The 17,814-nt window shown below is 44.4% G+C and overlaps 1 protein-coding gene across 1 annotated transcript in view; it reads right to left on the bottom strand.

The window, feature by feature from the left end:
- Positions 1 to 11,835, bottom strand: part of Clpx (caseinolytic mitochondrial matrix peptidase chaperone subunit) — a 45,817-nt gene extending 33,982 nt beyond the window's left edge. Inside the window, exon 1 of the mRNA XM_013010168.1 lies at positions 11,537 to 11,835. Coding sequence (XP_012865622.1) covers positions 11,537 to 11,621 — 85 coding nt within the window. The 5' untranslated portion in view covers positions 11,622 to 11,835. The remainder of the gene's footprint in view (positions 1 to 11,536) is intronic.
- Positions 11,836 to 17,814: the final 5,979 nt, after the last annotated feature.

Raw genomic sequence — 17,814 nt, 5'->3', positions numbered from 1 at the left:
CAGGAGGCTGAGATCTGAGGATCATGGTTCAAAGCCAGCCTGGGCAGGAAAGTCCATGAGACTCTTATCTCCAATAAACCACCAGAAAACCAGAAGTGGCACTGTGGCTCAAGCAGTATTCACCTTGAGCTGAAAAGCGCAGAGACAGTGCCCAAGCCCAGAGTTCAAGCCCTGTGACCAACAACAACAAAAAAAAATGGATGGGGCTGGGAAGTTGGTTCAGTGGTAGAATGCTTGCCTCTCATGCATGAGGCCCTCAGTTCGATTCCTTAGCACCATATAAGCAGAAAAAGCTGGAAGTGGCACTGTTGCTCAAGTGGTAGAACGCTAGCCTTGAGTTGAAGAGCTCAGGGACAGCACCCAGGCCCAGAGTTCAAGGCCCACAACTGGCAAAAAAAAAAAAAAAATTGGAGAAACAAATTTATGTAGTCTAAATACATTGTAATAAAATAGTTCAATCTTACAGAAAAAATTCAATAAATAACATACAATCACCAATCTGATTTCAAATGCTTTAAACTTGCCACATTTGAAATTAATATTCTTTTTTGATGTTGTTATTGTCAGTCATGGGCCTGAACTCTGGGCCTGGGCGCTGTCCCTCAGCTCTTCAGCTCAAGGCTAGTGTTCTACCACTTGAGCTACAGCGCCACTTCCAGCTTTTTCTGCTTTATGTGGCGCTGAGGAATCGAACCCAGGGCTTCATGCATGCAAAGCAAGCACTCTACCACTAAGCCACCTTCCCAGCCCCTGAAATTAATATTCTTAAAAGGGAGATATACTAAAGAGTTAACCTACAGCTTTTTGTGTAAAGGACTGGAGCAGTAAATACCATCTGCCGTGCAGACCATGCACTTAAGTTCCAACTACTGTGCCACTGCATGCAGCAGGAAAGCAAACCCAAACTAGGCAAATGCATGTGGCCAAATTTGGTCCACCGGGTCTCTGCTACCTCTTGATTATTCTCATATAGATTCAAAGTAAGCCACAACATCAACTATAGTCAATGGTCAGGGGGCTAAAACAGGGAGACCATACATTTGAGGCTAATCTAAGCTATGAAGACCGTGTAAGAGCCATATTGCATACTATACAGCACCATTCCCTGAGGTTGGTTGGTACGAGTTCTCAGTGCAGCATTAAGTGGCCTCAGGTAAAACAACATTATACACATTTCATAGTGATAGTGTGTGTATGTGTGTGCACGGGTGCACACAGCCTACATATAGTACCAGGGCTCAAACTTGAGGCTTTGTGCTCTCGATCAGCTTTCTTGCTCATGATTGGTGCTCTATTATGTGAATCATGCCTCCAGCCTGGCTTTTTGATGTTTAATTGGAAATGGAAGTCTCATAGACTTTCTCTTTAGGCTGGCTTCAAACCTTATCTTCAAGATGTGTGTTTCCTGAATGAAGGGCTAAAGATGTGAGTCACTAGCACCCAGTTTGCCAAGGAAGTTTGTCAGCAGTTACCAGAGTTAGATAATAAGTAAATAAACAAACAAAAAAGATGGACTAGGGATGTGGCTTAGTGGTGGAGTGCTTGCCTAGCATGCATGAATCCCTGGGTTTGATTCCTCAGTACCACATACACAGAAAAAGCCAGAAGTGACACTATAGCTCAAGTGGTAACTGTTCTAGCCTTGAGCAAAAAGAAGCTCAGGGACAGTGTCCAGGCCCTGAGTTCAAGCCCCAGGACTGGCAAAAAAAAAAAAAAAGGAATGGGGAAGGGATGACCAGTTAATAGTTAATATTTGAATAAAATAGCCAGGTAATGGTAGCTTATACCTATAATCCAAGCTACTCAGGATGCTGAGATGGCAGTTCAAAGCCAGCCTGAAGCCAGTCCGGGAAGAAAAATCTATGAGACTCTTATTTCCAATAAACTACTCAGAAAAATGGAAGTGATGCTGTGGTAGTGGTAGAGCGTTAGCCTTGAGCACAAAGAGACTCAAGGATAGTACCCAAGCCCTAAGTTCAAGCCCCAGGCCCAGCAAACATAAATAAATAAATAAATTTGAAAAACTGATTTTGTCTCTTCTACTTTATTCTTTACAAAATTCAAATTCTGGCTTTAAATTTTTATTTGCATATGGTTGAGCCTTTTAAAAAATCATACACAATGCCAGCTGGGCACTGTTGGCTATTCAGGAAGCTGAGAGCTAAGGATCATGGTTCAAAGCCATTCTGGGTCAGGAAAGTCCATAAAACTCTTTATCTCCAATTAATCACCAGAAAACCAGAAGTGGAGCTGTGGCTCAAGGTGGTAGAGCACAAGCCTTGGGCAGAAAAACTCAGAGACAGTGCCAGGTCCTGAGTTCAAGCCCACAACCAAAAAAAAACAAAACAAAAAAACAATTAAAGATATCCCACACAAGTATATACATTGCATCCAAATACAAAAATACAAAAAACAGATAGAGAGAGAGAGAGAGAGAGAAAGAGAGAGAGAGAGTGTGTGTGTGTGGGTGTGCGTGTGTGTGTGTGTGTGTGTGTGTGTACTGGGGCTTGACAGAGGGGCCTAGACACTGTCCCAGAGCTTTTTTGCTCACTGATATCAATCCACTACTTGAGCCACAGCTCCACTTCTAGCTTTTCTTTGAGGGGGGAAGACGGCAAGGGAGGAAGGGGAGAGAGGGTGGTTAATTGGAGAGACAAGAGTCTCACCTACTTTCCTGCCTAGGCTGGCTTCAAATCCAATCCTCAGATCTTGGCCTACACAAGTAGCTAGGATAACAGGTGTGAGCTACTCACATCCAAAAAATGGTTTTAAATTGTTTATCTTGCAATTAAAGAATAAATGTTTAGCTATAGAAGTGATTAATGAACTCATTTTTTTAGGTATTTTGTGTGCCTGTTAGATCAACTAAGAGTTTCTTTGGTTATTTCATACTGGGCCATCCATTCCACTCCACAAAGTACAAAAATTAACCCAACAAACTTCTGTAAAGATACAAATAAGAGGAACCCAAATCTCCCATCACTAAATAAAATCTGCAAAAAACAACTAAAAGGAATTGACAATTGTTAATGGTTAATGGTTTAATAATCTAGCTCTACTTTACAACGTCGATGGAGGGGGAAAGGGGGGAAGGAGAAGGTTTGGGATTGGGGGGGAGGGGGGAGGCTGGGAAGGGATGTGAAGGGTAAAATAAGAAGGAGGCTGCAATGCTTGGTAAGAAATGTACGCATTATCCTGCCCATGTAATTGTAACTCCTCTGTACAGTATGTTCACAAATAAAATAAAATAAAATTAAAAAAAATAATCTAGCTCTATTCTCTAGACTAAAAATTCTGCTCAACACTACTAAATTTGAACAGTAATCTTATTTTTTATTTTTATTTATTTCTGACAATCTTGAAACTTGAACTCAGGACCTGGGCACTATCCCTGAGCTTCTTTTGTTCAAGGTTAGCACTGTACCATTTGAGCATGTGGTACTGAGGAGTCAAACCCGGGGCTTCATGCATGCTAGGTAAGCATTCTACAAGTAAGCACATTCCCAGCCCATAAACAGTAATTAAAAAAAAAAAACAAAACTATAGTTGATGTTTTCCTTTTTTTTTTTTTTTTTGCCAGTTCTGGGGCTAGACTCAGGGTCTGATCAGTCCCTAATCCTCTGTGCTCAAAGCTAGCACTCTACCACTTGAACCACAAGGCCACTTCCAGCTTTTTCTATTACGTGGTACTGAGGAATTAAACCCAGGGCTTCATGCATGCTAGGCAGCATTCAACCACGAAGCCACATTCCCAGCCCAAGGATTGTTTTTAAAATGGAAAAAAAAAAAATATTTTCAAAATATTCCAAATTTTCTCATGTAGCTCATCTGTTTTGTTCACAACTTTGGCATTTTAATTTGAATGAGTTTTCATTACGTTTAAGCTAAACATTAATGGCTCTAAAAGCAAATGACATGAATCAAAGATCAGGCCAGGGCTGGAAATGTAGCCTAAGATGTACAAGGCCTTGGGTTTGCCCTCTCCCCACAGTATAAAAGCAAACATATAAACAGTATGTCAACCTAAAAAGTTTAGAAACAATCGATATGAGAGATAGAGGGAGCCAAGAATGTAGAAAATGAACAGTTAAGGAGGCTCATGATATGTTCTAGTTCATCGCTCTAGATGTCTTGTAAAAACTTCCATTAAGTTAAAATATAAAAAACTATGAAGAACCGGGGTCTGGTGGCTCACGCCTGTAATACTAGCTACTCAGGAGGCTGAGATCTGAGGATCGCAGTTCAAAGCCAGCCCAGGCAAGAAAGACTGTGAGACTCTTATCTCCAATAAACCACCAGAAAACTGGAAGTGGCGCTGTAGGCTCAAATGGTAGAGCGCTCGCCTTGAGCTGAAGAGCTGAGGGACAGCGCTCAGGCCCAGAGTTCAAGCCCCATGACCGACCAAAAAAAAAAAAAAACTATGAAGGCAGCACTAACAAAATAACTTAATAGTTTCTGCTATAAATATACCTTCTCATGAAACCATTTTAATGTACTCATGAAGCAAATTACAGCCTGGTGCCAGTGGCTCACGTCTGTAATCCTAGATACTCAGGAGGCTGAGATCTGAGGATCAGTTTGCAGCCAACCCCAGGCAGGAAAGTCCATGAGACTCTTATCTCCAATAAACCACTCAGAAAACCGGAAGTGGTGCAGGGCCTTGAGCTGAAGAGTTGAGGGACAGCACCCAGGCCCAGAGTTCAAGTCCCATGACAGACAAAAAAAAACCTACAATTATCAATAACCCTTATGGGAAGTTCTTTGTACTTCGAGGCTAAGAACAAATTTAAACTTCAAGTACCACCTAGTATATTACTTTCATTTACCCTACAATATCATTTATAATGTTGAAAATTTTACAATATCTAATGGTATTAGGAAACATGCTGAAGGAAATAATTATCTTCAGGAACCTAAGAGAAAAATTATAAAAATGATTCATTTAAATTGTACTTGAATTGAAAGAAAAAGAAGCCTTTATATAACTTTGCTTCAATTATCAAGTAACATACAAAACCAATACAATCACACATAGTCACCACAGAACATACTCCATGAAAAATATATTCATGTCATTTAAACTTCTAAACTTAAGAATTTCTTTGCTGGGCCTAATGGTTTAGTATTATCATGCTATAATCTCTGAGTACCAACAGGATGATATTCACATATTAGACAAGAGGTTATCAAACTATGCATCGAAATCACTTGGAGAGTTTATTAAAACATGGATGTCTATGGGGACAGTGACTTACACCTGCTATCTCCGCTACTCAGACAGTAAAGATTAGAGAACTGAAGTTTAAGGCCAGCCCAGGCAAGAAGTTAACAAGATGTCTATCTCAGCTGGCCAACAAACTGGGCATGGTGGTACCTAACTATAATCACAGCCACTAGAGAGGCACAGGTAAGAGGACTAAGGTAGGGCTGGGAAGGTGGCTTAGTGGTGGAGTGCTTGCCTAGCATGCATGAAGCCCTGGATTTGATTTCTTCAGTACCACATACACAGGAAAAGTTGGACGTGGGGCTGGGAAGTTGGCTCAGTGGTAGAGTGCTTACCTCACATGCATGAGGCTCTGGGTTCGATTCCTCAGCACCATATAAGCAGAAAAAAGCTAGAAGTGGTGCTGTGGCTCAAGTGATAGAGTACTAGCCTTCAGCTGAAGAGCTGAGGGACAGCGCCCAGGCCCAGAGTTCAGCCCCACAACTGATAAAAAAAACAACAACAACAAAACTTTCTGAACAATTAAAATGGCTATTTACGGTCATAAAATCTTCATAGAGGGCTGGGAAGATGGCTCAGTGGTAGAGTGCTTGCGTTGTATGCATGAGGCCCTGGGTTCGATTCCTCAGCACCACATAAGCAAAAAGAAAAAAGCCGGAAGTGGCGCTGTGGCTCAAGTGGTAGAGCGCTAGCCTTGAGCTGAAGAGCTGAGGGACAGCGCCCAGGCCCAAAGTTCAGGCTCCACGACCGGACCGAAAACAAAAACAAAACAAAACAAAAAATCTTTTATAGATTTTGGGCTCGGAATGTGGCTCAGTGGTAGAGTGCTTGCCTTGCATGCATGAAGCCCTGGGTTCCATTCCTCAGTACTACACAGAAAAAGCTGGAAGCAGCGCTGAGACCCAAGTGGTAGAGTGCTAAGCCTTGAGCAAAAAGAAGCTCAAAGACAGTGCCCAGGCCCTGAGTTCAAGCCCCAGGACTGGCAAAAAACAAACAAAAATCTTCATAGATTTTAATATAAGTACAAGACACTATAAAGAAAAAACATTACAGCTAACTTACCAACGGTTTTACCTCCTGTTGTACCATAAGCCCCTTTTGGAGGCCTGGTAAAGCATGTTTTTTTTTTTTCCTTTTTCTTTTTCTTTTTGCTTATGTGGTGCTGAGGAATCGAACCCAGGGCCTGTGGCATGCAAGGCAAGCGCTCTACCACTGAGCCACCTTCCCAGCCCCTAGAATGTTTTTTTTGTGTGTGTGTCTGTGTGTATGCGCACATGCATACTCACACTCCTAGGTCCTTGAACTCAGGACCTGGGCATTGTCCCTTAGTTTTATCCACTCAAGGCTAGCTCTTTACCATTTGAGCCATATCTCCACTGGGCTTTATTTATTTTTTTTTTTGGTCAGTTTTGAGGCTTGAACTCAGGGCCTGGGCACTGTCCCCGAGCCTCACTGTGCTTAAGACTAGCACTCTACCACTTGAGCCACTGTACTACTTCTGGTTTTTGAGTGGTTAATTAAACAAGAGTCTGACAGGGACTTTTCTGCCCAGACTGGCTTCAAACCGGGATGCTCAGATCTCAGCCTCCAGAGTAGCTAGGATTACAGGGGTGAGCCATGGGCACCCAGCTCCACTGGGCTTTTTAAGAGCTAACTGGAGGTAGGAGTCTCAGGTACTTAGCTACATGACCCAACTTCAAATTCAGATTTGAATTTGAGTAACTAGGACTACAGTCAAGAGTTACTGGCCTCCAGCTCTCAGAATGTTTTTAAATGTATAGGAAAAAATACATTAACAAATCAATTATATTAGTTAAAATATTTTTAGGGCTTGTGATTTGGCTCAATGGTATAGTGCTTGCTTAGCATGCACAAAGCCTAGGTTGGATTTACATACCTACACACAAAAATTGTTGGGGGGGAATGGGCTGGGAAGGTAGCTCAGTGGTAGAGCGCTTGCCTTGCATGCATGAGGCCCTGGGTTCGATTCCTCAGCACCACATAAGCAAAAAGAAAAAAGCCGGAAGTGGCGCTGTGGCCCAAGTGGTAGAGCGCTAGCCTTGAGCTGAAGAGCAGAGGGACAGCACCTAGGACCAGAGTTCAAGCCCCACAACCAGACCCCAAAAAAAAATTGTTGGGGGGAAAGAGGCGCAGGAGTTGGTGCTGGTCCTGAGGCTTGAACTCAGGGCTTCTGGGTGTTGTCCCTGAGCTTCTTTTGCTCAAAGTTAGTATTCTACCACTTGAGCCACAGCTCAACTTCCAGCTTTTTGGTGGTTAAATAAGAGTCTCACAGACTTTACTGCCTGGGCTGGCTTCAAATAGCAATCCTCAAATCTCAGCTTCCTGAGTAGCTAGGATTATAGGTTTGAGCCACCCACGCCAAGCGAGAATTTTGACTATTAACAAAAATAAGATCAAAATAACTCTTAACTATTCTAAGATTATGTGCCTTGTTGCTGTATTTCAATTAGAGATTAGTGAAAATAAAGCTCACATAACTTCCAAATTCTATCCATAGACCCGTAGGGTACATGAACTTCCGGTGAAGAACTCCTGAAATTCAGAAAAGGGAAGTATTTCTATATGATGTATTTTGCAAGACTATTTGGCAGCAATGATAAAAGCTAGTTAAAAGTGAAGCTAGGGAGAGACTGAGGGAAAACATGACATTGTCCAAAAAGAAACGTACTCATTACCTGAGTTATGTAACTGCAACCTCTCTGAATGTTACCTTTAAAATAAAAAAAATTAAAATTTAAAAAGTTAAGCTATCTCCAAAACTTGTCATATAAAGTTTTCTAAGCTTCAGAGCAGCTGTTTTTAAAAATTAATATTACATCTATTTAGGACTATTAAAAAGCAGGAAGGGCTAAGTGCCAGAGGCTTACAACTATAATCCTAGCTACTCAAGAAGCTGAGAGCTGATGGTCAGATTTGGAAGCCAGACCCAGCAGAAAAGTCCCCGTATGAGATTTTATCTCCGAATTATCACTTTAAAAAAGAAAAAAAGCATAAGTAGAGCTGTGGCTCAAAGTGATAGTGATAGAGTGCTAGTCTTGAGCAAAAAGAGCTCAGGGACAGCACCAAGGCCCTGAGTTCAAGCCCCAGGACTGACAGAAAAAAAAAAGAAGCGGCAGCAGCAAGAGGGTCTGGGTGCTGGTGGCTTATGCCTGTAATCCTAGCTACTCAGAAGGCTGAGATCTGATAATCAAGGTTTGAAGCCAGGCAGGGCAGGAAAGTCCTTGAGACTCCAATTAACCAACAAAAACCCAGAAGTGGAGGTGTGGCTCAAGTGGTTGAGCCCTAGCCTTGTGTGAAAAAGCTAAGGGAAAGAAGCCCTGATTTTAAGCCCCAGGAAGGGGGGAGCAAACACACAAAATAACTAGCATAAAAGAATGCTGGAGGATGGACCAGTGGACCAATGGTAAAATACCTGCCTGGCAAGAGAGGTCCTGAGTTCAAACCCCACTACCACATACACAAAAAAAGTTGTGATACCAGAAATAAAGATGTTTCTCCGTTTATTCACTTTGCCTTATTTTGTGCATATGTGTGTGTGTGAAAGAGTGGGGGGGGGGGATGATTTAAAATGGTTAAGGTAGACACATTATATAACTCTCATAAAAAGAAAGGACATAAACACATCTAAGCTCTTCATTTAAGCCCTTATGAGGTGATACCTCTGAATGGATACAGACTGAAGACAGGCAGAAACCAAAGAAATCAACACTAAGTCCACATTTCTTACAGCCAAATTCAGACAAGCATTGTCGTTTAGGACTTTTTAAATGGATTCAAGCATTTCTTAATGTACATATTTTGAATATAAAGTATTCTCATGTTTGCAAAGTATACTTAACTAACAATTTGGTAGGAAATTTTAAATTTCTATTTTACTACAGTTTCATATCCAAAGAGAATAGTGTTGAAAAACACATTAAATTTGATACACATAAAAATCTGATACATATAACTCATCAGGAGAAGAAAACAGATCCAGTGTCTAGTATGACAAATTACTAAGTTACTTTCAAAGTTCCATTTCAGTTTAGCATAAGTGACAGGGCAATGGACAGACAACTATTTCTAACTTCTGAAGTTGCCTCTTAATTCATTACACTGAGAATTCCCCACTTCATTAGAAATGTTGTATTTTGATAACAAATTCTTAATGTTTATAATAATAAACTAAACAAAGTTCAATTCTGAATCTTTCTCCCACCCTTCTTCTTTCCAAGAATCCAAAATAAAAACAAATCTCTTAGCAATAAAACCCTTTCTTACAGGCTTATGCACAGACTTTCTACTATAAAAATAGCAAGGTGTGGTGGCACACAACTGTAGTCCCAGCACTCAGGAGACCAGGGCAGGGGACAAGCTTTGGTTAGGAGCTGGAGATAAGTCTGGGCAACTTAGGGAGACTCATCTTGAAAAAGGAAGAAGAAATAAGAGAGAAGGGGAAGGGAAGAAGGAGAAGGGGAAGGGAAGAAAAAAAGAAAAGGAAATGATAATCCTGTATTTTCAAAGGCCTCTGGCAAACATACTAGTACAAAAATAGATAATAAATAAGCCATTAATTTATGTTTGTTTTTTGCCAGTCCTGGGGCTTGAACTCAGGGCCTGAGCACTGTCCCTGAGCTTATTTTGCTCAAGGCTAGCACCTTGCTACTTGAGCCTACAATGCCACTTCCAGCCTTTTCTGTTTATGTGGTACTGAAGAATCGAACCCAGGGGCTCATGCATGCTAGGCAAGCACTCTAACACTAAGCCACATTCCCAGCCCCATTAATTTACGTTGACTTGCTTAGGGATTATTATGTCTAAATTTAATGTTTTGAAATTAATAACCGCTCAATAGCTATAAAACAATTCAGGGATTAAGTAGAAAAGATCAAGAACTTTCTCAAACAAGGCTTCCTGCCCCAAAGAACACCAAACCATTTAATCCACCCATAGAAACATGACTATTCTTCAAGTCTACTAGAGTAAATTCAAGCATTAAGTTCAGTCATTACCTCTAGCACAGAAAATGGCTTGGCCTTGAAGGCCTTCAACAAATCGATGTCAAATAAATGGGTTAAAAGTATTGGTCACAGTCAAGTGTTTACAAATCAAGTTTCTGGACTTGGGACATCTTGTTGAAGACTAAATTCTCTCATATGACCTCCATTTAATACCTTCCTGTGTACTAAATAAACTGCCAAGATATACATTTAGTAAGCAATGAGGATTTCAAAGTGAACATAAGAACAATTAAGAAAACAAGTTGCTGTTAAAAAAAAAAATACCCAAGGGTCATAAACTGAGCAAACCACAGGAATTCATGTACAAGTTTGGGGTGTTAGAAGATCTAGATCTAGACACCAAAGTCTGATGGTCATAGATTTGGGGGAAGGGAGGGAAAAAAAAAAAAAAGGTTTCTTTTCCGGAATCTCCTGGCTGGAGTGACACTGTCACAGGTCCTGATAAGCAGAGTGGAAAGGCAAACAACAGCCACTTTGGCAGGACACCAGCTAGACTGTCAAGTTGGGGAGCTGGCAAACAACTGACGATCGGCCTGAGTATTTCAAAAAAAAAAAAAGGATTCCAGCGGTAGTTGGCCCACACACGCACCCCGGGTTTTTCCTGGGTGACTCCGACGCCACAAGTACCAGGAGCCCCGTTTGCGTCCCAGTGGTGGTAGACGGCCACACACAATGACAGTGACACTTCCAGTGTTGCGCGGCCTGTGTGTCCCGAGCCGGTCAGACACCCAAGAGGCTTAGGGTGGGTGGGTGGATGAGGGACCCCCCCCCTAAAGTGACAGCCACTTAGCTTAACTTTCCCAGGAGCGGCCCCCCTCCCCAACCTCTCCGACAGGCCCGACGGGTTACTCGGCCAGTCTCCCAAAGAAGTCGAGGCCCCAGGAAGCGCGGAGCCTTCCTGGGGGAGGAGGGGGGGAGATCTGTGGACACTTTTAACTTCGGGGGGCGGGGGGCGGGTGGAGGAAACCTTGAGCGCCTCTTGCAGACTCTCTACGAGGGGTGATCACATCCCTTGGCGCCAGATTCGGGAGGAAGGGGAGGCAGGTCAGCCCAGGCGCACGAGATCCGAAGGTGGCGGGGTGTCTCCCAATTTGGGGAACAACAGCTGCTTCGGGGGGATTGGCAGATCTCCATACCCTGAGGAAAGTGCGGGCTCCCCCATACTCCCGCCAGCCCCCGTCGGGCCGGACGCCTCCCATCCCACTGGGGGGGGGGGAGGATGGGGTCCCCCCCTCCCCGATCCCAACCCTCCAGGGCTGAGGGCTCAGGCCCGGGACTACGACGTTACCTCTCGGCGCGGAGGTGAACGAGGTGGTGAGCAGCCGGGCGGCCGCTGCCGCCGCCCCGCAGGTACAAGCACCGCAGCTGGGCATCTCCGCGCGGCCTAGGCCGGGGCTGCGCCCCCTGGCTGACTTCGGGGTGAGGGGGGGGGGTCTCAGCGGTCCGACTCGTGAGCGCGGACGGGGTTCCGGACTCTCCTCCCGCCGGCCCCCAGGCCGGTGCGTCGCTCACCAGCTAAGCAGCCGGACCCCTCGGGGCTAATGAGTCCCGCCGCCGTCAGCCTTCGGGATGGGAGGCCGCGCTACCTCCCCGCCCTCCTCTCCCCTCCCTCCTACCCCCCCTCCCCTCCCCCCGCCTACCGGGCCCCGCGAGCGAGCGAGCGTGCGCGCGCGTGCGTCCTAGGCCTACTCCCCCCCCCCGGAGAGGGCGTGGGCACGCGCCGCGCGTGCGTGCGTGCGTGCGTGAGGCGAGCGGAAAGAGGGGGCGGTCACCTGGGCACCAATGAGCGCGCTACGGCCAGCGGCGAGGCCAAACTGCCTCGGGACGCATTGTTGTTTTTTGGATCGCTTCTGTGGTTGCGACTTGGAAAGCAAAAGTTTTAGGCCCGGAGAGATGCATGCTGGGAGTTGTCTGGACCCAGCGCCAGTCCCTTAACTCTTCTTCCGATCGTTTTCAGTGGTGGCAAAGGAGTCAAAGCGAGGAAAGTGGTTTAGATGGTCTCAAAAAAGGTTGATTTTTTTTTGCTTTGTTTTTGCTTTTTAAAATATAATTTTATTATTGTTAAGATTTGTACAAGCCGGTCGCCGGTGGCTCACGCCTGTCATCCTAGCTACTCAGGAGGCTGAGATCTGAGGATCACGGTTCAAAGCCAGCCCGGGCAGGAAAGGCCAGGAGACTCTTATCTCCAATAAACCATCAGAAAACCCGAAGTGGTGCTATGGCTCAAGTGGTAGAGCGCTCGCCTTGAGCTGAAGAGCTGAGGGACAGCGCCCAGGCCCAGAGTTCAAGCCCCACGACCAACAACAACAACAACAAAATGTTGTACAAAGGTACAGAAGCTTTACCATTTCATAAGTCAGGTAATGAATACATTTTCTTTCCCTCACTTTCCCCTTCCTGTCCTTGCCCACAAGTTGCATGGTTCATTTTCCACATCATGTTTACTGAATACCAAGATGGGTTTTGGTTTTGGTTTTGTTTTTTGTGTGTGTGCTGCTCCTGGGGCTTGAACTCAGGGTCTGGGCGCTATCCCTTGAGTTTTCTTGCTCAAGGCTCATACCACAGCTCCACTTCTGTCTTTTTGGTGGTTAATTAGCGGTAAGTCTTACTATTGGTTGGCTTTGAAGCATGATCTTCAAATCTCACCCTCCTGAGTGGCTAGGATTTCAGGCAGGAGCCACCAGTGCCCAGCTCCGTATCTCCTTTTCATTGTGTGATTCTGAGTTTAAGAGATATTGAGGGGCTGGGAACGTGGCTTAGTGGTAGAGTGCTTGCCTAGCATGCATGATGCTCTGGATTCGATTCCTTGACACCACATAAACAGAAAAAGCTGAAAGTAGTTCTGTGACTCAAGTGGTAGAACCTCAAGGGATAGGTCTCAGGACCTGAGTTCAAACCCCAGGATTGAAAAAAAAAAAGTAAGATTTTTTAAATGTCCTATCCTCTGGAATAATTTTTAAAATATGGAAATTCTTCATGGGTGGGTCAAGATAGAATGTGTACAGGAGTCCTGAGGTTACCTGTGTTTTGGGTGGACCTCACATCTTACCCAATCTATTGTCTAAGGATTAGAAGAGTTGTTAGACTGACTAGACCATATGTATTTGCTGAGCTCAAAACATATACAAGCTACAAATAGGAACTCACATTTCCTAAATAGAGAGCAGAAAATACTTTTTCTGTTTCATTACTTTAGTATAATATATATTACCATTACATCAAAATTAATCCTTGCTAAGCTTTCCCCTTGTAAGACTCTCCTTTTTATGAGACACCCTGAAATATGCAGATCTTGGGGGGGGGCAGTCGTGGGGCCTGAACTCTGGGCCTGAGCGCTGTCCCTCAGCTCTTCAGCTCAAGGCTAGCGCTTTACCACTTGAGCTACAGCACCACTTCCGGCTGAGGAATCGAACCCCGGGCCTCAGGCATGCAAGGCAAGCGCTCTACCACTGAGCCATCTTCCCAGCCCTGCAGATCTTAATGACCTGTGATTTTTGTGTGCAAATGGGAAAGCTGTTCCTCCAATGACAGAATGCCGGATAGCTCCAGATAGCCTCAAACTTAAAATTGTCCTGCATAAGCCCCCAAGTGCTGGGATTACAGAAAAGTTCCTAAGACCCTTATCTCCAATTCACTACAAAAAAAAAAAAAAAATGCCAGAAGTAAAGCTGTGGCTCAAGTGTCAGAGCATCAGTCTGGAATGAAAAGCTTAGAGACAGCACCCAGACCCTGAGTTCAAGCCCTAGTACCCAAACACACACACATACACAAAAACTTATTTTTGCCGGGCGCTGGTGGCTCACGCCTGTAATCCTAGCTACTCAGGAGGCTGAGATCTGAGGATCGCGGTTCAAAGCCAGCCAGGGCAGGAGAGACCGTGAGACTCCTATCTCCAATAAACCACCAGAAAACCGGAAGTGGCGCTGTAGCTCAAGTGGTAGAGCACTCGCCTTGAGCTGAAGAGCTGAGGGACAGCGCCCAGGCTGAGAGTTCAAGCCCCACGGCCGACAAAAAAAAACAAAACTTATTTTTATCATAACTTGTTAAACAAGGTGTTTACATGTTCTGACTATTGCCCTTTGAGCCCTCCAGTTGACCTACTTCCTTTGGACAGGTTAAAGCAGACAGACTAGCTGTGCAAAGTTCAGGATAATGACAAATCAATGATTCATATTTGTCTTCCATCTAGGCAGTGCCAGACTAATAATTTGGCTTGTGTTGGAGTCTAATTAACTCTGAGTCCCAGATTACTTGTCAGGTGAGTATGAATGTCTTTGGTTCTGAGTTTGGGGGAGGGAGTCTGGAGAGAGTCAACCCAGATTGAATTCTAGGTCACACAAGTTACTGGCCATCCACAGTCTCCAACAAGAACTGTGATTTCTAGTGGTCTGCCTGTAAGAGCCACTAGCCTTGGATTACATCACATAGTTCTTTCTCTCTTGGGGAATTATACTTGGTACTTCTGAAGCTTAAAGTCACAGAGACCAAGCCAGGTACCAGTGGCTCACACCTGTAATCTTAGCTACTCAGCAGGCTAATATCTTATGATCGTGGTTCCAAGCCAGCCTCAGCAGGAAAGTCCATCAGACTCTGAACTCCAATTAACCACCAGAAAAACCAGATGTGCAGCTGTGGCTCAAAGTAGTTGAGTGGTATCCTTGAGCAAAAAGAGCTCAGAGACTGTGCCCAGGCCCAATCACCAGAATAGAAAGAATTTTTTTGCTTTTTTGTTTGTTTTTTGTAGGTCGGGGGCTTGAACTCTGGGCTTGGGTGCTGTCCCTGTGCTTTTCAGCTCAAGGTGAGCTCTCCACTGCTAGAGCCACAGCACCACTTCCGGTTTTTTAGTGGTTTATTGGAGGTAAGAGTCTCATGGACTTTCCTGTCTGGGCTGGCTTTGAACTGAGATCCTCAGATCTCAGCCTCCTGAGTAGCTAGGATTACAGGCATGAGCCACTGGTGCCTGGCAGAAAGAAATTTTGAGAACCGAGATTCCAAAGTTCACTGAATTCAATGTTTTCAAGAAGCTATTTCTTTTATTTGGTGGGGGGGTCCGGTCATGGGGCCTGAACTCTGGGCCTGGGCATTGTCCCTCAGCTCTTTAGCTCAAGGCTAGCGCTCTACCACTTGAGCCACAGCGCCACTTCTGACTTTTTTCTTTTTGCTTATGTGGTGCTGAGGAATCAAACCCAGGGCCTCAGACATGCAAGGCAAGCACTCTACCACTGAGCCACCTTCCCAGCCTCAAGAAGCTATTTCTAGAATCTCTCAGAAACTGTTAACTATGTGGCCCCAGTCAAAGAATCAAGATTGTGGGCCTCCTCTATCAATAAGCTGAAATGGTCACAGGGGTTCTAACTTCCAACTTAAGTTCTTTCCATCCCACCTCACCTTCTACTACAGATACATTTCCCTCTTATTATAGAAACAAAAGAGAGGTTAACATTTATATTTGCTATGAAATACGCTAAGTAAAAATATAGTCAGGTCATGCTCGCCAGAGACATCACAGCTCCAACAATCCTTCCCTTTGTTCTTTACACTTGATTTCATTCAATCAACAAACATTAATGAGCAGAAGTTACATGCCAGGGGGTGTGGGGAGTAATGAAGAAAGGAAAATGTTCTCTCATGGCACATCCATTCTAATGGGACAAGTATAAGAAGAAGAAAAAGATGTGCCAGTGATGTGCAGTGGTGTAGGGATAGTCTTTTTTTTTTTTTTTTTTCACTTGTGGGGTTTGAACTCTGGGCCTGGGCGCTGTCCCTCAGCTCCATAGCACCACTTCTGGTGTTCTAGTGGTTAATTGGAGATAAGAGTCTCACGGATTGTCCTGCCCGGGCTGGCTTTGAACCTTGATCCTCAGATCTCAGCCTCCTAAGTAGCTAGGATTACAGGCACAAACCACTGGCCCCCAGCAAATATCCTTATTTTTATGTAATATATCCCTCTGTGTCTGTGTGTGTTCAAACGCCAGTGTTTGAACTCAGGGCCTCATGCTGTCAGTTGGCTTTTTCACTCAAGGCTGGTGCTCTATCACTTGAGCCGCACCTCTACTTCTGTTTTTTTTGGTGATTGAATGAAGAGTCTTCTGGACTTTCCTTCCCTGGCTGACTCTGGACTGTGGTCCTCAGATCTCAGTCTCTTGACTTGCTAGGATTACAGGCATGAGCCACTGGAGCCAAGCTTTGTGGAAACATTAGACTTTTTTTCTTTTTCTTTTGTCAGTCATGGGGCTTGAACTCTGGGCTTGGGCACTGTCCCTTAGCTCTTCAGCTCAAGGCTAGCACTCTACCACTTGAGCCACAGCGCCACTTCCTGTTTTCTGAGTAGTTGATTGGAGCTAAGAGTCTCTCGAACTTTCCTGCCAAGGCTAGCTCTGAACCACAATCCTCAGATCTCTTCCTTCTGAGTAGCTAGGATTAAAGGCGTGAGCCACCATCGCCTGGCTGAAGAATTAGTCTTTAGGAACTATGTGGTTCTTTGACAATGGAGCATGGTACTGTGTTCCAAGTGAGCATTCCCTTACCTGAAATTCACAGGTTGGGACAGGTCCTTGTCCTAGAGTGTGGTTCAGTAGCCTTGAGATGGAGACAGAGCTTAGAGTCTGGAGACAGGAGGGATGTATTGAGACTTTTTTCTAACTTTTCACTGTATAGATAATGTCCGGGTGCTGTCAGGTCATCCTCTCAATATCTAGACTTAGAAGCACAGGTGGAGCTGGCTCATACTTTTAATCCTAGCTCCTCAGAAGGCTGAGGTCGGAGTTTTGTGGTTCAAAGCCAGCCTGGGGAAGAATAGTCCTTAAGACTCTTATCTCCAATTAATTATCCAAAAAAAAAAAAAAAAACAGAGGTAGAGCTGTGTGTTAACTGATAAAATGCTAGCTTTAAGCATAAGAGGTCAGGGACAGTGCCCAGGCCTTGAGTGCAAGGCCTAAGACTGGCACCAAAAAAGAAAGATTGCATAGGACTATTTGAGTGTTTCACTGTGATAAAAATGAGACTGATCAGGAAAGTGATGGCAAATTCCAGTGGTCACATCATATCAGCTCTTTGAAACAGAGACGTTCCATATCTCACCTGTTCTTAGTTATTTTTTCTGACAGGTTAATGATGCTTAAAAAAGAAAGTCAAGTCCAATTTTCTAGATCAAATAGTTGCAGTGAAAGGACTCCATGTCTTGAGTTATTTACCTTTGGTGAAAAACAGCATGAAGGGCATAGCATTTTTTTCCTTTTCTTTTTTGTCAGTCATGGGGGCTGAACTCTGGGCCTGAACCATGTCCCTCAGCTCTTCAGCTAAAGGATAGCACTCTAACACTTGAGTCACAGCACCATTGAGTCACAGCACCATCTCCGACTTATTTCTGCTTAAGTGATGCTGAGGAATTGAACCCAGGGACTCATGGATGTGAGGCAAGCACTCTACCATTGAGCCAACTTCCCAGCCCAAGGGCATAGCTTTTTTTTTTTTTTTTTGGTCGGTCATGGGGCTTGAACTCTGGGCCTGAGTGCTGTCCCTCAGCTCTTCAGCTCAAGGCGAGCGCTCTACCACTTGAGCTACAGC

Source organism: Dipodomys ordii, unplaced genomic scaffold, assembly GCF_000151885.1.
Source record: "Dipodomys ordii isolate 6190 unplaced genomic scaffold, Dord_2.0 Scaffold11, whole genome shotgun sequence".
NCBI classification, from domain to species: domain Eukaryota; kingdom Metazoa; phylum Chordata; class Mammalia; order Rodentia; family Heteromyidae; genus Dipodomys; species Dipodomys ordii.
This window is presented reverse-complemented; position numbering and strand designations above follow the sequence as displayed.